Raw genomic sequence first — 18162 nt, 5'->3', positions numbered from 1 at the left:
CTTTTAAACTGCAGCTGTTGAAGGCTAAACCTCCTTTGCAAAAAAAAAAAAAAGGCAGCATTTCCTCCCACATGTCCGTGAATTGTGGGTAATGTAGTTTTTTTGTTTTCTTTTAGAAACGCCTTTCCCTTCCCCCCCCCGCCCCCCTTTATTATTATTTTGTTCTAATTTGGACACAGAGTATATTTTCTCTTGGGTTTTCAGATCAATATGTTCCTCTGCTGGCTGAAGATTTGCAGGTAAATTTGGTACCAACCCAAGGGCACCAAAGGCAATGGTCTCCTTATTTGCAGAACCTGTAGCCCTAGGCTGGATGGACTGTGGTTCCAGCAGTGAGAAATACAAAGCTCTCCATAGCAGCAGCGGGACTAAGGAGTAGCTGGAACAGGGAGTAAGAAGAATCTGAGGCAGCAGCAGCCTGTGGAAAGTTGTAAACTTCTATTACAGATGGTTTTGGGAGCACCACTGCTGGCTGGTCCTGCTGGCCATCTGAGGATCTGAACACCAGGTGAGGTGCATGCATCCAGCTTTTCATGGAATACAACTCTCCTTTTTTTGGTAATAACTGGTTGAGTTGAATGCTGGGTGAGAGTGTCCTCTGTCACTTGTTTCTAAAGAGGAAACTTGGGGAACAGAGAGGTAAAAATTGCTTTGCTGGTGGTGCTTGTGGTGCAGTACAGCAGCACAGACACGAGTTAATGTCTTTTAGCTCTTCCCACCCCGCAGTCTCAGCAGCTGGATTAGCCCTCGGCAGGCAGGAGAGACTGGAGCTACTGGGTGATCCTGACGAGTGAATGTCACAGAATGAGGGGAGGCAAATTTGCTCCTTTCCACCCACGGCAGGTGGAAAAAAACACAGTATATTGTTATGTTTTTCTTCCGCACGCGCTTCTCAAAGCACTGGGGAAGTATTTATTTTAAACTTCACAGTCTCTGTGAAGGGCACAATTACAGTCACTAGCCCTGTGACAGAGAGAAACACTAAGAACCTGCTCAAGCTACGAGCAACTTACTACTGTGTAGTACAAGAAAGAATGAAATTAGCATCTTCCGAATGAAATATCCAGCAGCCTCCAGAAGGTGCTGAAATCCTTTGACATCTCCAAGACTCTTTCACACTTTTCAAACAAGCTTGTCACAGTTTCTCAGAGCATCATGGATCTGGTGAAACTGCATATTCTGCGACTTTAGTTTCACTCAAGCTTCAGCCAGGTCTTGCTTCAACTTGGCTGTCTCTGGTGTTCTGGTCAACTAGGAAATTGCATTATCTCATTCTAATTAAATCAGCTTTTCATCTTCAGCTGGAAGTTTTCGTTGGGTTTTGGTCTTGCCTGTCTCCATCAGGCTGCTGTGAGTGATTAAGGCATTAGCACACCCCCCCCAGAGTGGCTGCATTAAGCCATGGGCAGAAGGGTTCCTGTGCCCGAGCACGTGGTGCTCCCTGATGGGATTGCTGGAGATGCGAGGCCAAGCTGTGGTAAGTAAAAATTAGGAGTGTCTGGTGATGCTGTGAGTTGTGTTTCCTTTTGCTGCCCATTTGATGCACCCGTCCATGTCTCACTGTAGCACAGCCATGCTCCGTTCCTGTGGGGGTTCCCCCCAGCATCATGGCCTGCACAGTGTCTCCACGTCCTTCCAGCATGTTTTCTGGGTTTATTAAAGGACAGGGTCTCCCTGCACTATCTGAGTAATGGCAATAAAAGCCACCCACCAGAGGCCATTCTGGCACTGCTGACACACCACTGCGTGTGCAGTAAGTACTGCAGGGTATTATATTTTATTTTGGCCAAGCTTTTCTTTTTGTCCCTAGAAGAATATCCCACCCAGGAACACCGGTTTTGCTGGAAGCACTTTGGTTGCAAGTGCTGCTTCTTGGCCAGTTGCTGCCAGTGGCTGAGATTCACCGATGCTGCCAGTGGACTGCAGAGAAAGGGGTTGGAGCTGTCACTCTTGCCCCACCCACATTCCAGCGTGGTTTGCATGGCCCTGCTGGCCACTGACACTGTGTGTGGCCACAGCTGTGCAGGGCATTGTGGCCAGCAGCCCCCAGCCCCTGGGCCAGGGAGGGTGGGCAGGATGGCGAGGAGCACAGCCAGGGCATGGGTGAAGGGAGCATGCCGGATTTGTCTGTCTGGGCATTCTCCCAGGTGCTTGATGACCCCCGTGGATCATGTGTCAGGCCTGGAATAGCCCCACCAGAGCAGGGATCCTGTCTACAGGTTTAGCAGGGATATTTATAAACCCCTGGGTTTGTGGCTGTTTTGCGAGCAGCGCAGCAGGACGGGGCTTGTTGTGGCCCCAGCAGGGTCAGGGACGTTTCCTTCCCAAGCTCATTTTCTTTGGCTGGGACAGGCAGTGACAGCCCACCTGGCTGCAGGAGAGACCAAACAGCTTTCCTTTCCCACTCTACTTTTGACAGGGATTTGCTGGCACTGGATTCATCACGCACTGCCCTTCCTCCCCTGTGCCCTTTCCTGCCAGGGACTCGTGCTGGGCTGTGGGGTTGGAGTCTCACAGGGCGGCTCGGGCAGAGGAACCCCCTCATATCAGTGTCAGCAGAAGAGACAGGCACCAGATTAAATTCACTCTCAAAGCTTTCAAGGTATTTTTTAACCCATGACAGCTCCCAAGGAACATGCTTGGTTGTAGCTCAGCATCCCCAGCACCGGACTGGGCAGGAGTCTCCCTATTTCTGCAGCCTCCTGGCTGCCAGCACCTTTAACCCTCTGCCCACTGATGTTTGCAAAGAACCCCACGCTGCAGCAGCCCTGCAAGGAGCAGGAGAATCTGGGAGGCCATCCAGGGAGGTGATGGCTACAGGCAAGTGAAAGCAGTGATGATGACATTTATCTCCTCTGCTGGTGTCAGGTGGACTGAGATTTTCCACATGCCTGGGAGCTGGGCAGTGGGATGAGGGCAGGCAGATAGGGACAGGGTGCTGACTGCCCCGATAGCGTGAGAATGCGGCTGCACAGCCGGTGATCAGACGGGAGCTGGGGGGTGTTGGTGATGTGACACCTTCTGTGCAAGCTCCAGGGCTGCCACAGCCCCATGTGGTACCTGAGCTGAGCAGGGTTGTGTTTTATGGGCTGGGGGGGGGTGCCTGAGGAGGGGATGAGTTCTTCCTCCAGCTGGGATCATAGAATCACAGAAGGGTTTGGGCTAAGCTCTCCATAGCAGAGGGGCTCCAGCCCTCAGAGCATTTCCATGGCCTTTCATGGACTCATTCCAACAGGTCTGTGTCTTTCCTATGCTGGAGACCCCAGAGCTGGACACAGTGCTCCAGGTAAGGTCTCACCAGGGTGGAGCAGAGGGGCAGCATCACCTCCCTTGACTAGGGGTAGGTTGCTGGAGGGTATGATTCAGAAATAAATTGATGTATAATATTTTCCTTTGAGGGAGGAAAATATGAACAAAACCCAGAAGTGAGGGCTCCTCAGGACCTCAAGCACTTTCTTGTCCAAACATTGCTGTTGCCTCTGGCCAGTCAGTTGGTCAGATGGGCACAGCCTGGGTGCACAATTCACTGATAGGATTTTGAGAACTGTGGGTAAAAAGTGTGAAGAAAATGCAAAATTTTTCTTATTATTTTCAGATGCCAAGAACCACCTTTCCTTTAGCACTTAAGCTCTCAAGTGCATTTTGAACTAGACTTTGAGATACCTGAGTGTCCAGTTCCCAGAATTACCTGTACAAACACTGACCTCTGTAACTGGACTTTTGTGTAATCAAATGTAGCAGGCACCACGAGACGTGGCTGTTCTACTCCTCAATGTAATATTCATATTCTCCAATTCTCTATCCACAGGGGACTTCCAGCCTATTTGCATAGGAATAATCCTGTTCAAGGAGCATGTGAGTGGTGTGGAGCTGTGACAGCCCATTGCCCAGGGAAGGTAACTGGGTTGATGCCACGGTGGTCCTGGCTCAAGTGGTTGCTGCCATGGGCTGTCATCCTTTGGGTGGCTTCTCCCAGCTTAGATCCGTGCAACTGCAGTTCAGGGGCTGTAGAAAGATCATTCAGATCTGTAAACTGGAGCTGCAAGCACCGATGGGATGTTCCCAGGGGCTGATCAGTGCTGGGATCGGCAGGTGGGAGATCACAGAATCACAGAACATTCTGAGTTGGAAGGCACCCACAAGGACCATCCCTTGATGTCTCAGAGGGGTTCTCCCCAGCTGAGGTGGGGAGTCAGGAGGCTGACAGCAGCCATGCAGTGTGATGGAGCACAACGTGCCATGGCAGGAGGGACAGCAGGTATTCCCTGTCCTCTGCTGGAGGACTCCCCAGGGCCTGGCATGAGCTTTCCTCCTCCCTGTCCCGCGCTGCCCGTGCTGCTGGGGCTGGTACCTGTGCTGCTGATCACACCTGCAGCTCAGGGACATGGGCACTGCCTGTCACCTGCTCTGGGCACAGGCTGTGCGGTGCTGGGTGACACGGCAGGGACACGTGCGGTAACGAGGCCACGCGCAGCGCCGGGGGCAGGAGGATGGGAATTCATTAGCGGCGCTGTGTCTCCTGTAATCAGGAGGCAGGTGATGCTTCTCCTTCGCCCGGGAACAGGGTGAGTGATGAAGTCGCTGCAGGGACTCACCCCGAGCGGGGAGGGAGGATGGGGCTAGTGGGGCTTGAAAGGTATCTGGGCTAGGGGGAGGAGGGTGGTGTTTGGGGTGCCCTAGCCGGGGGGGGGGGGGAGATGTTGCAGAACAGACTAATCAAGAAGATTCTGGGGACAGCTCCTTGGGGGGAAGCCCCCAGGCAATACTCAGCGTTGGTGTTGCAAAGCCAGGCAGCACAGCCCCCCGTGGGAGCAACACCGGCTGCTGTGGGGAGGGGGATGCTGTCATCTCCTCCAGCTCTGACTCTGATATTGAAATGTGAATTGCAGCACAAAAAACTACATTTCCCAGTTTCCCTTGCAGCCCAGGAGAATAAGCAATTGGAAGATTTAAATAGACCAGGCCAGAAGCAACCAACCTTTGGCACAACGTTTTTCCCTCCTCTTCTTCCAATCTATTGGCTGTTTAACCTTTTTCCCTGGCACTGGAGTGGCTGCCAAGCCTGGCATTAATTTTCCTTCCAAGCTTGCTAGGCCCATGAAGTAAACAGCCATGTGCATTCCTTACTCTATATTTAACAGCTGCAGTCTGTGCTGGGGGCAACTGCAACAGAGGGGAACCTTTGTAGCTTCCCAAATTCACAGCTTGTGAGGGTGGGAGTGGGGGAAGCTTTCTGCAGGGAGAAGAGGGATTTCTCTCCTTCCCTCTATTCGCAAAGCAGGTTGCGTTAAAGAGAGACTGCAATGCCATCATCCCAGCCACGGTCCAGGGCAAGGGACAGGAACAATGTCCTCAACAGGGCTGAGTTCCTCTCCCTGAATCAGCCCTTGAAGGGGAACCAGGAGAGCAGGAGCTCGGGAAGAAAGCAGAGCGGCCAGGCCGGGGCAGCCGGTGCCCAGAACACCAACCCCAAGGAGCGGAGGCAGTCGCAGCAGCTTCCCGAGGAGGATTGCATGCAGCTCAACCCCTCCTTCAAGGGAATTGCCTTCAACTCGCTGCTGGCCATCGATATCTGCATGTCCAAGAGGCTGGGAGTGTGTGCCAACAGAGCCTCCTCCTGGGGTGGTGCCCGCTCCATGATCAACCTTCTGGGGATAACGGGGCACGGGATCCCCTGGATTGCGGGTACACTCATCTGCCTGGTGAAGAGCAGCACGCTGGCGGGCCAGGAGGTCCTCATGAACCTGCTGCTAGGTGAGTAGCAAACCTCCCTCCCTACTGGAAAGCCCAGCTCTAGTCACAAGGGACAGTGGCACTGGGACTCCTCCTCTGGCTGCTCCCAGAGTCTGATGTGGTCGGGCAGCAAGGACTGACCTTTAGGGTTAATGCTGCACGTTTTGGCCATCTCATTCCCAGGTACTGTAGGTGATGGATGTAGCAAGAAGTTGTCTAAGAGGGATGGAGTAATCCTGGTAGCTGGTGACACCCATGGAGTAGAGGCAGGTCCCTGATCCTGTGTGGGGCAGGGTTGTCCAGTCAGATCGAGGGGGAGTGTCTGTGATGGGCAGGTGGATACCAGCAATGATGTATTTTATTTAGTCTGTGGTCATCTGCGTTGGTGGTTTGGTATGTGAGGAAAAGATGCAGATTTTAGTCTTTGATATTTGGATCAATTCCTGAGGATATTCTTGAGGGAAAAAAAAAGACTTCCATCCCCTTACCACTTTCTTGACCAGACCTTGGCTCCACGTCTCAGCTGCTGTGTAATGGAGTCCTGTTTCCTTCCCTGCTGCAGTTTGTTCTTTCATCCTCCTTCCCCTGAGTACCTATCTGGCTGCTGTCCCCGTTTCCATGTGCTAATTTGACCCAGAGGCCATGTAGGCAGGCTGGGATCCCTCTGGCCCTCCCGCTAGTTCTTCCTTGCGCGGTGGTCGGTGTCCCTGTTTCTAAAGGTTGGGATGTGTTAAAGGGTTTGGCTTCTCTCTGAGCAGGGCCCATCCCACCCATCCGTGTGGACTGATGTCCCACCAGTGACCAGGCTGAGCTCTAGGCATGACTTGCCTTGGATCCTAGCCCCAACCTGCCCTGGCCATGTCTACCTGAGGACCTTGCTCTTCTTGCTCTTCTGCCTTTGGCACAGGGCCCAGTTATCCTATTCTTCCTTGTGACTAATTACCCTCTCATCTGGCTGTGATCCACCCTCCCCAAAAAAACCCAACAATCCCTCTTTTGTTTGGTAAGAGAAACTAAAAACATTATATTTAGACCACTTCTTCTCAGGGAGCGTTTTGAGGCGACGTAGGGACACTTTATTTCACAGGCACCACAGGAAAGGGACGTCCTGTCCACAGGAGCTGACTGAGACATGATACAGGCTCTGCAACGTGGCCTCAGGTTGTTTTTCTTTTCACAAGTTCATCCTCCTGAGAGGGTGAAGATTGCACGGAACTGTCTTGAAAAGCACAGTGGTAGCTGCCTTTTCTCCCCTCTGCCTTTGGAGGAGACTGTCCTCGTGCTGTGACATCTAATGGGGGGAGGCCATGGCAGGGAAGGAGCCAGAATAGCACCAGCGTGATGCAGAGCCCGCCAGCGTCAGCAGTTCTTCCAGGGGCTCCTCGGAGCGCGGGGTCAACCCCTCGCTGAGAGAAGATCCATTTAAAAGGGCACGAGGATGAAATAGTAGGTGACTAACAACAACCACCAGTTTCCAGATGTCTCTTGACCCAAGAGCCTTTGATGGTGTTGGAGCCTGAATACTGACCTCTTTGACTCCAGAATATCTGAGATCCTTATAAAGAGCTGATGCCCTCTTTGGCTTAAAAACAAGGAAGGTTTTCTCACCCTTCTGTTGCCACATGAGGAGGCCAAATGCAAAGCCACCTTGGGGGTTGTGCTGGAACTTTGAGTATCGAGTGGTGGCTGGCAGAGCCCTGCACCACTGCCTGCATCTCCAGGTCTCCTGAGCTCAAATGTGGTGTCTGGGAACAATTAAGTGGGTTTCTGAAGTCTTGCTTCCTTCCCTAGATGCACTACACCCACCCCTCTTCTCTGCTTGCCGTGAAATTAAATGGTCAAATGGTGTGAAGAACTAGTTCCATAGATCTGACAGCCTCCAAAGAGCTCCACTGCTTCCTCTGAATAGATGGCACAGACTGGTGGGACTGGCCAAGGTGCCCTCAGCTTCTCTTGTCAGAGCTTGCACAGCAGGACTTGTGTCACCCCACAGAGCAGATCTCTGCTGTGAGAGTGGCTTTGGGCTGATATTTAAGATTGCAGTCAGAAGCTCCAAGTATCTGAGTAGCTGCTGCTGTAATACCTGCCCTGCTGGTGGAGGAAAGAGCCTGGCAGGGAAGTGTGGGGCTGGTGAACCTCGACAGGTCCCAGGAGAAGTGGGGTCTTGTGTACACAGGAAGGGCATGGCATGACTGCTGCATCTGGCATCTCCTTGCTCCCTCTCACTGCTGGTTTCCTGTGGTTCAAATCCATCAGGATGTGGTGAAAAGCCCTCCTGGAGAGGGACAGGTCAAAGGGAAGGGAACCTCCTGGTGCTTCCCTGCTCTCCTGAGAAGAGGGAAGGAGGGAAGTCGGGGTTGTCTGTGATACCCCTTCCTTGCCCCCTCTGGCTCTCCTCCCTCCCCTCTGCTTGCTGAGGGTTTGATACATCAAGCAGAATTTCTGATGCAGTCTCTGGGCAGGGAGCCAGCCCATCATAGAGCACTTGTTTAGGATTTGCAATCAGGCTTCCAAGGCGAGGAGACAGGAGACTGCTGAAGTGGGACCTGGAACCTGGCAAAGCACCACTGCAGATGGAGGAGGAGCTCTCAGCAGGAGCTTTGCCAACACATGTGGGAGCATTTCGGGTGAGGGGGTCTGACCCTGGGATGCTCCATCCATCCCCACTGCAGATGTTGATTAGCAACCCCGAGCAATGTTTTCCCTCCGTGTTTGTCATCTGTGATGGAATTTATTGATTTCCCCTTCTCGTCGTAATCCTTTCCAGCAAATGCCAAACAGCCACAGAAACACACTCAGAGCCTGTTACTGAAAAGATAGAAGAAGCCAGGTATCTGTGCCCATTGTAAAAATCCCTCTGCCAGAATATGCTTTCAGGAAGTCTGTCTCAGCATCACCAGCCCTGGCTGTGCAAGAGTCAGGGAGAAAGTCCACACCCCCTGGCCAAATGGAGAAAATCATTATTCAGGAAACCCCTCAGTTTTAAGGTTCATTTTATTTATCTGCCAGTGTTGAAACTTTTAGAACCATTCAAGCTTTACTTTGAAAAGTCACAAGGATTTAATGAAAACTGAGATGCTTACAAAGTTATTTGAACCTTGCAATTGGCCTTTGAGGGGGAAAGCAGATATAAAACTTTCAGTAAAAATCCCAGGTCTGCTTCAGGACCAAACATAAACTCCATTAAACCCTGGGGGCAGCAGTACCTCGGTTTCTGGTTCTGATCCATCCAGTGAGGATGTGGATCCAAATTTAGTGATTCATTGACTGCAAAACCAGCAAAGAACATTTGGATCATCGATCTAACCCACGGCAAAATACAGGCTGTAGCACATCCCTTAATTTATTCCTGTTCAATTTGTTAAGGGAAAAAACCCAAACACTCAATCTGATGTACAGTTACAAGCGAGGGTGAACTTGTCAGAGCCATTTCTGTATTACTGCAGTGGCAGGGCTTCTCACAAGCACTTTTAGTTGGACTCTTCCCTTCATTGCGACTGCATACCCTTGTCTCTCCAGCTCAACAGCTCTTTTAGCCAACATCTTTTCCGCCTTTCAATATTTTGGATAGTGCTCAAGTCATTTCTTCACCTCCTATTTATTAAGCTAAACAGATTGATCTCGTTAAACTGATGGTCTTTGCAGATCCAGGCACCTTCTCACTGCGGTGGGGATGGAACATGGTCACCTGCCCAAAGCTGTTGTGTTTAGAGCCAGATCACCACTGTGTTCTGTTATCTGCAGTCCAGCCATGTGCCTTTGCTGTTGGGAGGTGTCTGCTTGGGTAACCCTTGCATGTAAAATTCGTGTTTGTGCTCAGTTTGAAGTACCAGCCAGTAACTGGTTCTGCTGTGGTCGTGGCTCTCTGAAATAGGTATCCAAACTGGGAGAAGAGAAAGCCCTGGTCTTCTCTTCACCTGCTGTCTCTGTGACATTGGTGCCAGTCCTCAGCCATCTCCAGCTGGCTCTGCATCCTGCTTCCGAGGGGCAGGATGGCTCTTTGGTGCTGTCACTAAGCATTTATCCCATCAAGTGAAGCAGTGCCGCGGGGCGTGGATGTATCAGTGTGTCAGAATGGGGATGGGTGGATGCCATAGGAGGAGGGAGAGGGAGCCCAGGGCCACTTCTCCATTCCTGGAGGTCAGCAAGAAGGAAGTTCTTGCTCTATCCAGCCTTCTCCCTGAATACTGACTGAGCTTCATTCCAACTGGGAACCAAGCTGTGATATTCTAAGGCACAGTCCCCTGCAAACCTGTGACTTTATCCCAAGCCATATCTATATTTCTTTAAAATATATATATATTTATAAATATATATGTATGGTCAGGACTCTGTGGTCTCACCGCAGCAGCTTCCAAACCAGACCAGATTGGCAGGAAAGTGGTGGATTAGGAAGGAAAGAAGGCAAGAAATGCCTTCACCAAACCCCTCGGGAGCTCACTGACCCTGCTCTAACAATACAGACGTATCTCAGGTATTGTCATGCTTCTCTTTGGAGGCTGTGTGATGGAAATCCAGACAGTACAGCCCGTTACTGGTAAAGGTCACTGGGCAGATGAAATGCTCAGGCAGTACAGACAAGCTCATCCTGTCGAGCCTCAGGGCAGCCCAGCCCCAGATGGGGCCAGGGAGCTGCACAGCAGATGGATCAGTCCATATGCAGCAGAGCTTGCTAAAGCCGAGAGCCCCAGAGATGGTTTGGGGCCAGATGTGTCTATTTTTTTCCCCTTTCCTTTTTCTGCTGTAAGAGCAGGGATTTTCTGAGCCAGGCAGGGCAGATGATGCTCTGTCAGGGAAGAGGAGAGGAGCTTGGGAGCCGGTGCCCTGTGGAAACGTCCCTCCGTGTACAATCTGGCACATGGAGGAGGTTCAGCCTCTGTCCTGCTGCCCACCAAGACCTCAGCAAGCCAGCAGCACATCTGCCCAGAGAGGTGGAAACATTTAAATGCCAAGTAACCCAACATGACTGACCCATGGAGGGTGCCAGGCAGAGAGAATGACACAGATGCCCACTCTCTGCATCCAGCCTCTAATCCAGGTCCAGCCTGGCATTAAACATTCCTCTTCATCACATCAGGCTGCTAATCTGCCTCTAGATGTTCTGCCCGGATACAGCTGTTGAAGTCCCTGGTCCTTTGGTAGGTGCCGTGCTCAGCCTTCATCCCCTCACAGCTGATGAGCTCAGGCATCTCTGAACAGGCAGCAATGCCCAGCTCTCCCAGCTTTCCCTGCCCCCCTCCCTCCCTGCTTCCTCTACAGAAACGTATCCTGCTCACTGCAGGGCAGGCTGCAGTGTCCCTTCGGATAAAGGACAGTCAGTGACAGGCTGGGACCCATCTGACTGTGGCTGGAGCGGGCAGGGGGGAATTTCCAGTGACCTGCACAGGGTCTCCATCAGATCCATGGTCTGATCATCCCCTTGGTACCAGGCAGCACCGAGGAGCTCAGGTCCTGGCAGGCTGCTGGAGACGCTGAGAGCCCTGCAGCCATCAGTGTGCAGCCCCTGGGGAATCTGCAGCGAGCTGGAATGAAACCCTCACGCAGAGCGAGCAGCGAAACGTTCCAGAGCCTGAATGCAGAGCGAAAGAGAAGTGCGAGGGTTGTTGAATGGGAAGAGGGGGAATAAACATGGGAAATGAGTCATCCTTATGTCTGTCACTCTGGGAACAGCTTCCCATTGCCCCTGCCTGGAGCTCAGAGAGGACAGTAACTGCTTCACGCAGGCAGAGCCAGCCCTGACAGGGAAGCTGAGCCAGGCTCTGGCCCGAAGGGAGATCCCGGGAAATGGGTGAGTGTGTTTGCCTCTAACACGCCTTGACAGGAGCAGTGGCTGGGAAGAGGAAGGTGGGGGAGTGAGGTGAGTTGCTGGGAGGAGCAGCAGGCAGGGAGAGCCCATTGGGTCTCCTGCTCTGGGCCAGGAGTGGTGGAGGATGGGGTAGGAGAGGGGTAATCAGATGAACTGTCTCTTTTACTCCCCTTGTGAAGAAATCTCCATGTCTTAACCTGGAACAGAGTTCTGGTCTTGCTCTCCATTTCCATCTATATAGGAATGTTGGCAGATGTACCCGATCCAGGTCCAGTGCCCTGTTAGGTTTGATGGTTGGAGACCCTCTGAGCCCCACAGGGTGAGCCCCCTTTCTTTTTTTTGCCAATTTACTTCATTGAAGGCAGTGAGGTGTAAATACAAGCCCAGGAAGCACTGAGTCCGAGGGAGGAGCCCAGCCTTTGTGGTCTGGGACATGCTGCTGGTCATCAGCACTTTTCTTTCCCCAGTTCATCCCATGCTGTGCTGGTGCATGTGGCACCTCTGTGACGTGCTGATGGTACCTGTGCTGCTGCCGTTGGGTACAGGGGCATTTCAAGCTGTCAGAGCCCCTCTGGGAGGCAGCTGAGCCATCCTGGGGGCTGCTCAGCTCCTTTCCCCAGCAGCACGAGCCCTTTTCATTGCAGTCCCCCTCTCGCCTGCATCTCATCCAAGCCCGTGCAGACCCCCAGTGAGGTGGCTCCGCTTGGTATTTGATGCTGAGTACAAATTTCCCAGCTCCCAGGGCACAGTGTTTCCAAGGGGAGAACTCCAAGCAGCCTGTGTTTGCACTCGGGGCTGTTTCTAATCATCCAGAATATAGCGAGTCTATTTTTAGTTGTTGTGGGTTTTTATTTTAATTAATTACACAATTCTGCTTTCCACCATTTTTTCACCTCCCCGTGACCACTTACCCCACGCTGCTGCTTGTTCAGCCAAAAATACCCCCCCCCCAAAACACCACAGTGCCTGATTCATTGGCTCTTCAATGTGTTGTGCCATCTGTGCCTTTTGTCAGCTCTTACACACCATAGGACCACGTTTGGGGAAGAAAATGGAGTAGAGGAGTTCACTTCCAGAGGAGTGGACCTCTTCCAACCCTCCTCCACTGACTCCACTGGAGAGAGGGTGAAGGTCCTTTTGAAACCTACATCTTTCATTAATGTCAACTAGTCAAGGCTGCAAACAGCTCATTTTCCAGGTCAGGGAGCCTGATGCCTGCGGGTGATTTGGGAAGTTCAGAAGGAGTGGGAGGGGGCATGTAAGTAAAAAGAAAAACGAAAGAAAGAATTGTGAATTCTAATTATGGAGCAAAAGAAACTGCTTCCTGGGAATGGTGACATTTATCCAGAGTTCACTCCTGAGTGAGGTTGGCTAGTCTGGGAAATACAGGACCTTCAAAGCCAGTTTTGGCCCTACATGTGGTCTTGGCAGCTGTAGTGGCCACCTCCAGCACGGTGGGGTGCAGGCAATGGGTTATCACCAGCTTGGTTCTTCTTTAAGGCAGTGCTGGGCTGGGCAGAAGGGTTGCCTAATGCACATCTGCTCCCATGCTGGGAGCCTCTTGAGCTCTCAGGATGGGCTCCCTCTTCATTCCTGGGCATTTACCTCCCCATTTTCCTCTCCCCACATGCTCACCCACAGTCCTGGGAGGCCGAGTCCAGCTTGTGACTGTTGCTGATCCCAACCTCACAGGCTGGGACCCTGGAGAGCAGCCCCATGTGTGTGAAGTCATGTGAATCACGGCTTCAGGAGACAAGGCCAAGGGCTTTTTTGGCTTTCTCCTCTTTTCCTCCCCCCGCTGACCCCAGCACTGCACCCAGGTTGTTTTTCAGCTGTGGTTTAGATAACATGTTTATATAAACACCTCAGCTGGAATCTGCCTCTGTCCCTGGAGACGCTGCCTGGCTCCGACCTGGAGCAGGTGGTGCCCTCAAGGTGCTCGCACCATCCTCAGCCTCTTTCAGCCATAAGGAACAGCAGCAGAGGTGGCACCTCAGGGACAGAAAGCACCTTATGGTGACAGGAGATGTCCAACTGTTTTGATTTCTCTTACATACAAGCTTTGGGGTTTGGTTTGGTTCTGCTGGTGATGGTTCAGGTTCGTCCTCATGCCCTGCCTGCCCAGAGCTCCTCTCCACTCACCTCTCTGCTCCTAATGTGCTCCTAAAATTTGATGGTAGGAGCAAGGCAGATGTCTGTTTTCCTTTTCTTATTAATAGATATAAAATGCCTGCCCAGGGGGCTCACTTTCAGCTCATTTACTGTGCATCCAATGCCAGATGTCGGGTTTTTTTCAATACCGAGGTGATCTCTGATGCTCAAATTGTCACAGGCAAGACAAGACTTGCTCTTTGGTTTTGGGCTTTAAGGAAGTTTTAGATGTTAATAGAGGATTTTGGGATTGCATGGTTTTGCAGTAGAAATCTGAAGGATTGTTTCCCTTAACAGCAGGTCAAAGGGAAAATTCGTGATCTTTTGCAGAAAAATGTGAAAGGAACGATGGGCAAGAGCTAATCCTTCCTTTGCTCTTAAATCCAGCCCTATCTGGATTTTACATCCAGTGATGCCTCTGGTTTAAATCCAATGCTACCTGGATCTGGAGAAAGGGCATGATGGAAAAAAATGCTTAAAATTAAAATTTCTTGCTCCTCTCATCTCGCCCTCGGTCCGGTGGCACTCTGCCATCCCTGCTGCGCCTCTGGCAGCCCCGTGGGTCCCCAGAGAGCAGCCTTGCGCAAGTGCAGGCTGGTACATCAGCTGCAGGCTCCCTTCCCAGGGCTCTCCCGGGGCTGTATTTCCTCCAGCCTTCAGTCAGGTCAGCCTGAAGGATTTGCACAGCTCTGTGTGAGGGACCAGGGAAGGGCAGGCTGAAGGTGACGGTGCCGGTTTGCAGGTGGGCTCAGGGGCTTTGGGTTCAAAGCTTTGGTAGCCATCAGGCACCTTCCCCTGTGCAGAGACACCCATCTGCAGCTGGAGTCGTGGAGGGCACCTGTAATCAATTAACCCCTTACCTGCCTATCACTGGCACGGATGTGCCCGCTTGAGGAGGGAGGATTTGATGTGCATTAAGGGGACAAAGCAAGCGAGATGAGGTCCAAGCGGGTATGTAGGTCATGGGATTGCAAGGGAGTAGGGCCGGGGCTGCTGGGCAGTGGTATCATCTTTATCTGTTTCTGAAGGATGGGCCCTTGGCAGCACCGTCAGCAGCAGTGCTGCCTGCTGATTCACCCTGCCAGCTCTTGCCCAGCAGCAGCAGCAGGAGCAGGAGAGGGCAGGGGCACCGTGGGGACCCAGCTCCGGGTGAGGGCAGTGGGACCCGCAGGGGCTGGGGCAGGGCAGGCTGCTGGGGCTGTTTCATAAAGAAGTTGCTTCATGAAAGGAACAGAAAGTGCAGGGGGAAGTGACAGAAAAAGCACCAGGCAGAGGGATCTTTGCTGTGTTTTTTTTCTTTTAACGGCAAATTAACCCCCGGTTTTAGTGCTGTCATGCCTTCAGATCTTGAAATGTGGGCAAACGAGGCTTTTTGCTTTCTGTGCATCATTTGACGAAAATCAAACCTAGCAGTACTGAAGGCCCATTTTATTCATCTTCTGAATGAAAGGATTATTAAAACAGCTCTTTGGCTTGTTCTCCATGCCCTGAACACCTCCGTGCACACATGCCTGCATCCCTTGAGTTGCCCTGACATCACCTTTGACCGTAAAAAAAATATTGTCAGTGCAAAATACAGACAGACAATGATGAACACCACACGTTGCTAAAGGACACAGCATCTGTGCTGCTGATCTACGGGTGGGTTTGGAGGGGAATGGTCTGTAGTGGGTGTATTGAACACCATGGAGGAGACACTGGGATCCTTCAGGGTGCCCTTAAAAAAAAAAATCAGCAAAATGCAGAGAACTGCTCTGCTGAGTGCTGGGGTCCCCACGGGCTGCAGGCCTACCCCTGCTCTCTCCCTTCCTGCTGGTCATGCCTGGTGGGATCTGAGCAGCCCCTTGTTGTCCTTGTCCTCCTAAGCCCATCCCTACCAATACAGGGCTTGGAGGTGTGACCTCGCAGCCCTTTGCCACCTGCAGCCTCACCACCTTGTTTCAGGTGCCACCTATGAAACTTTCAGCCTCCTGCTTCTTGTTGTGTTTAGCTTGGATTCCCACTGCTGCCTGTGCCAGCAAGGAGCTGGTGTCCAGACCTCTTCCTCTGCTCCATCTGCCCTCCACAGCTCTGAGAGCCCAGGGCATGACCTGGTGGGCGGGAGGTCCTGCTGTCCCACTTCCCCAAGCAAGGTGCCCTGCAGACAAGGAAGAAAAGTAGTCTCCCATGAGGCGAGAGTTTGGCCAGGATAAATACCAGCCCCTTCCTAAAGCAGTGCCGGGGGCTGGTGCGCAGGGGTGGGATGTTGTGGGAGGTGGGTGAGCAGAGCCATCGTGACAGCTCCTCACTTCCCAGCTCCTGCCAGGTGCTGAGCAGGCAGGAGGAGCTGCCTTCCTCCCCTGTGCTGTCTCATTTCCCATCCCCACCGCCGCCGCACTCCCATCCATCCTCCTGAAACCTTGTCAGCTCTCAAGGAATGGTCTTTGTCACAGCCTGGGGATCAGGCAACTGGCCCCTCACGCTCCTGCCAGGGGAGCAGGCTGTGCTTGTGATGGCATGTATGTCCTTGTCACTGCTGCGAGGAGCTGAAACCAGCACTCTGACTAATTAGGAGGGTTGGGGAAAAGCAGATGAGGGGATTAAAGAAAAATAAAATTGATGCTAGGAAATAGAAATGACAGTACCTGTCGGCTGGGAAGAAGGAGGTGGCATGAAGAGGAGGAGGATGGAGACGAGTGCTGATGGGTTTCACTCCCAAAGCTGTTAGGGAAGAGAGGTGTTTTAGTGTTGAGAGCTGCAGCTGGAGGGATGGTCCCTGTGCCACTACAAGCTTGGGTTTGCTGGGGCTGGGAGGTGTTTCCCCCACCACGTTTGTGCAGGGAAGGGAGTGTGTGGGGTGACTTGCAGGGAGAAAGACACAGGGAGCAAAAGACAAGTTGAAACAAGAAGTGGCTCGTGGGTGTTCGGCAGTTCGGCAAAGGGAAAGGGATGGGTGGGGGACATCCAGGAGGACATTGCCCACCCTCTGCTTCAACTTGCAGTGGTGCTGTTTCTAATGCAGGAGCCCTTTTTTCTTTATTGCATGGCTTTCCCCTTGGCTCACTGGCTCCTAATGCTCTTAGTGAAATCTGTGAGTGTGGTGTCATTCTGCTGGCTGGCTCAGGGCAGGAGGATGTGGTGGGCATGGGAGAGGACAAGGGACAACACCAGAAAGTGCTGTGGGGCACTTTTCCTCCAACAGCCTGGTCACCCTGGCACAGAGGCCCCCAGGCAGGGACCTTGCTACATGAGGTTCCTGTAGCATGGGGTGGAGGACAGCAAGAGGAACACCCTGAGTGGTGGTTTGAAGGCCAAAAGAGTTTTAATTTTAGCTTTGCCAGTTGCTCCCTTCCTCCCCAGGCGGATTGCTTGCTCTGCGGTTTGGGTTTCTCCTCTGTCAGATGATGATACTGGTAATTGCCTTTTCTGTGAGTGAACTGGGAGGGTTAACCAACATCTGGGTGGTAACTGAGGATGGGGGAGGTTGTGTGCAGCTGAACTGTGGACATCTGGCCGGAACCGAACCCAAACCTTTTCTTTAAAGACAACAGAACCTTGGAGGTTCTGCCTTGAAAATAGCCCTGGATTTCTTCTGTCTCTGACCATTCCCTCTTATTCTCTCATTCTGTAGCCCTGCTGCTGGACATCATGATTGTGGCTGGTTTGCAGAAGCTGGCCAAGCGGAAGGGCCCGTACGACATCAACCCTGGCTTGTTGGACTACCTGACCATGGACACCTACGCCTTCCCAGCCGGGCACGCCAGCAGAGTGGCCATGCTCTCCAAGTTCTTCCTCAACCACCTGGTCTTGGCCATCCCCCTCCGCATCCTGCTGGTCCTCTGGGCCTTCTGTGTGGGGTTTTCCCGTGTCATGATCGGACGGCACCACATCACAGATGTCCTCTCTGGCTTTGTTTTTGGCTACTTGCAGTTCAGGCTGGTGGAGTTGATATGGATGTCTTCCAACACGTGTCAGATGTTGATATCCATCTGGTGAACGTGGGGGACTTGACGCCTTTCCACTGGAAACTAGCAGATACTTTGAGAGTCTCCCTCCCAGTATTTTCTACATGTTGTTTGTTGGAAGTAGTTGTAACTTCCATGAGTAGTGGTGTTTTTTAATGTTGCTTCCCCACTTTAAAAAAAAAAAAAAAGTTTCTTGCAATGGATTGGGTTTTAGCAATCGAGGGCCATACCTGTGTTTTGGCCATATTCTCAAGCTGTGTTTGGACAGCAAGCTAATTAAGCTTTGCGGGTGAGAGAAATGAGCTCCATGTCTGCCTACTTTAGGTGGTTCACACTGGCACCTTGGTATGTCCTCAGGATGGGCAGTGCCTGAGAGCTTCCTGAGAACACATTCATTAACTTTTTTTGAGGCTAAATGATTTTGGCCACTGTGCTTTTTTCTTTTTGTAAGCCCAGCAGTTGTGTCTTCTACAGAGTCAGGACAGGCAATGCTGGCCCTTTACAGATAATAAATAATCATAAAAATCC

General features: G+C 52.0%; 1 protein-coding gene across 1 annotated transcript; it reads left to right on the top strand.

Moving 5' to 3' along the window:
- Window positions 1-4983: 4983 nt before the first annotated feature.
- On the top strand, window positions 4984-18162 carry PLPP7 (phospholipid phosphatase 7 (inactive)). Its single transcript, XM_051807420.1, has 2 exons — window positions 4984-5754; window positions 17301-18162. The coding sequence occupies exons 1-2, from the start codon at window positions 5304-5306 to the stop codon at window positions 17663-17665; spliced, it is 816 nt and encodes a 271-aa protein (XP_051663380.1). The 5' UTR covers window positions 4984-5303; the 3' UTR covers window positions 17666-18162.

This window comes from Manacus candei, unplaced genomic scaffold (genome assembly GCF_025592945.1).
Source record: "Manacus candei isolate 608988 ecotype Guabito, Panama unplaced genomic scaffold, ASM2559294v1 h1tg000071l, whole genome shotgun sequence".
NCBI classification, from domain to species: domain Eukaryota; kingdom Metazoa; phylum Chordata; class Aves; order Passeriformes; family Pipridae; genus Manacus; species Manacus candei.
The sequence above is the reverse complement of the archived record's forward strand: the minus strand, read 5'-3'. Positions and strand labels throughout refer to the sequence as shown.

Excerpts from the sequence above, each read along its gene's own strand:
- PLPP7 (XM_051807420.1), top strand. The coding sequence starts at position 5,304 with ATGCCATCATCCCAGCCACGGTCCAGGGCAAGGGACAGGAACAATGTC. Across the intron at positions 5,755-17,300 it reads CCTCATGAACCTGCTGCTAG|CCCTGCTGCTGGACATCATG; the intron begins GTGAGTAGCAAA and ends CTCATTCTGTAG.